Source organism: Asparagus officinalis, chromosome 6 (genome assembly GCF_001876935.1).
Source record: "Asparagus officinalis chromosome 6, Aspof.V1, whole genome shotgun sequence".
NCBI classification, from domain to species: domain Eukaryota; kingdom Viridiplantae; phylum Streptophyta; class Magnoliopsida; order Asparagales; family Asparagaceae; genus Asparagus; species Asparagus officinalis.
Window position 1 is genome coordinate 29041002 of NC_033799.1, and position 1251 is coordinate 29042252.

The 1251-nt window shown below is 34.0% G+C and overlaps 1 protein-coding gene across 1 annotated transcript in view; it reads right to left on the minus strand.

Moving 5' to 3' along the window:
* LOC109845982 (RNA-binding KH domain-containing protein RCF3) overlaps positions 1 to 714 on the minus strand; it is an 11119-nt gene extending 10405 nt beyond the window's left edge. The window contains exon 1 of the mRNA XM_020415207.1: positions 711 to 714. Coding sequence (XP_020270796.1) covers positions 711 to 714 — 4 coding nt within the window. The remainder of the gene's footprint in view (positions 1 to 710) is intronic.

Genomic DNA, 1251 nt, shown 5'->3' on the forward strand with positions numbered 1-1251 from the left:
CCCCCCCCCCCCCTCCCCCTAGAAACCACCTTAAATAGGATAATTATATAGAAACCTCCGGTGTCAATTTATACATAAATCATCTTTAAAGTGCGTTTTTGTTGTAATCAACTGCTACCCAATTAAATTTTCACTAAAACCCTAGACATGCCTTTAAGAACTCACATTTAACGCATGTGACTCGTTTTGTAGTGTTCTTGTATAACTTGGACACAAGTCACGTATCTTAAACATGAATTTGTTAAGGTTACTTTCATGTGTGCGCGTGTTTTTTAAAAAAAAATTATTTTTGAGAGAAAAGTTGATCGAGTAGTGGTCGATTGCCACACAAAATTTTTAAGACGGTTTACATGGACTTGTCCAAACGGGCCGGGTCAGGCAAAATGGGTGACCCGGAGGCCTGAGCCGAGCCTGGGCCTGAGTCTGAGCCTGACCGGGCCGGCCCATTTTTTCTTTCTTTTTCAAAAAAAGGCTTAAATTTTAGTTTCTCGCGAAAAAAAAGGAAATTCAAGAGTAATGAAAATATGCAAAATTTTAACAAAAATTCAATCATATTATTAGTCACTTATAATTATACAATTTGCAAATATAATAGAAATTAAAATGATAAACAATAAATTCTTTATTACCAGTCACTAAAAATTACAAAATATTTTTGAAAATTATCGCATCACAATATATAAATACATCCTAATTAGGTTGGCACATACCCATCTATATCACTATCATTTGCAACTCTTTTTATGATAATTTATCACAATTTTACAGCTAAGAAATAAAAATTACAAACTACTTTCTACTCTCTATCTCCTATCGGCAACTCATTAAGTATATCTTTAATATTAGTTATCCGATCAATGCCTTGAGTTCTCTCTACAGACCTCCACTAATCTTGTAGACACATTATCGTATGTATGGCAAACGGATCTAGCGATGTTTTGTGGTCTTCGATCAAATGTCTGCATGTGCTGAAGACAGATTCCAAAGCAACTGTAGAAAGCTGCACTATTAGTAAGTCATGACCTATGATGAAAAGTATAGGATATGAAACCATTCCATATATTCTCCACGGTTGCAAAAAAATCAAAATCAACATTATTTAGAATTAACTAAAGGTGTAGCTAATTATTGTTCAATTTCAAAAATTTCTCTTAATGATGATCCAGATCCAGATCCATGGCTACCAATTAGCCTCGCTATCACCAATTTCCTATAAAAAATCTTACATTTACCCCATCTTGAGTTTGTAAG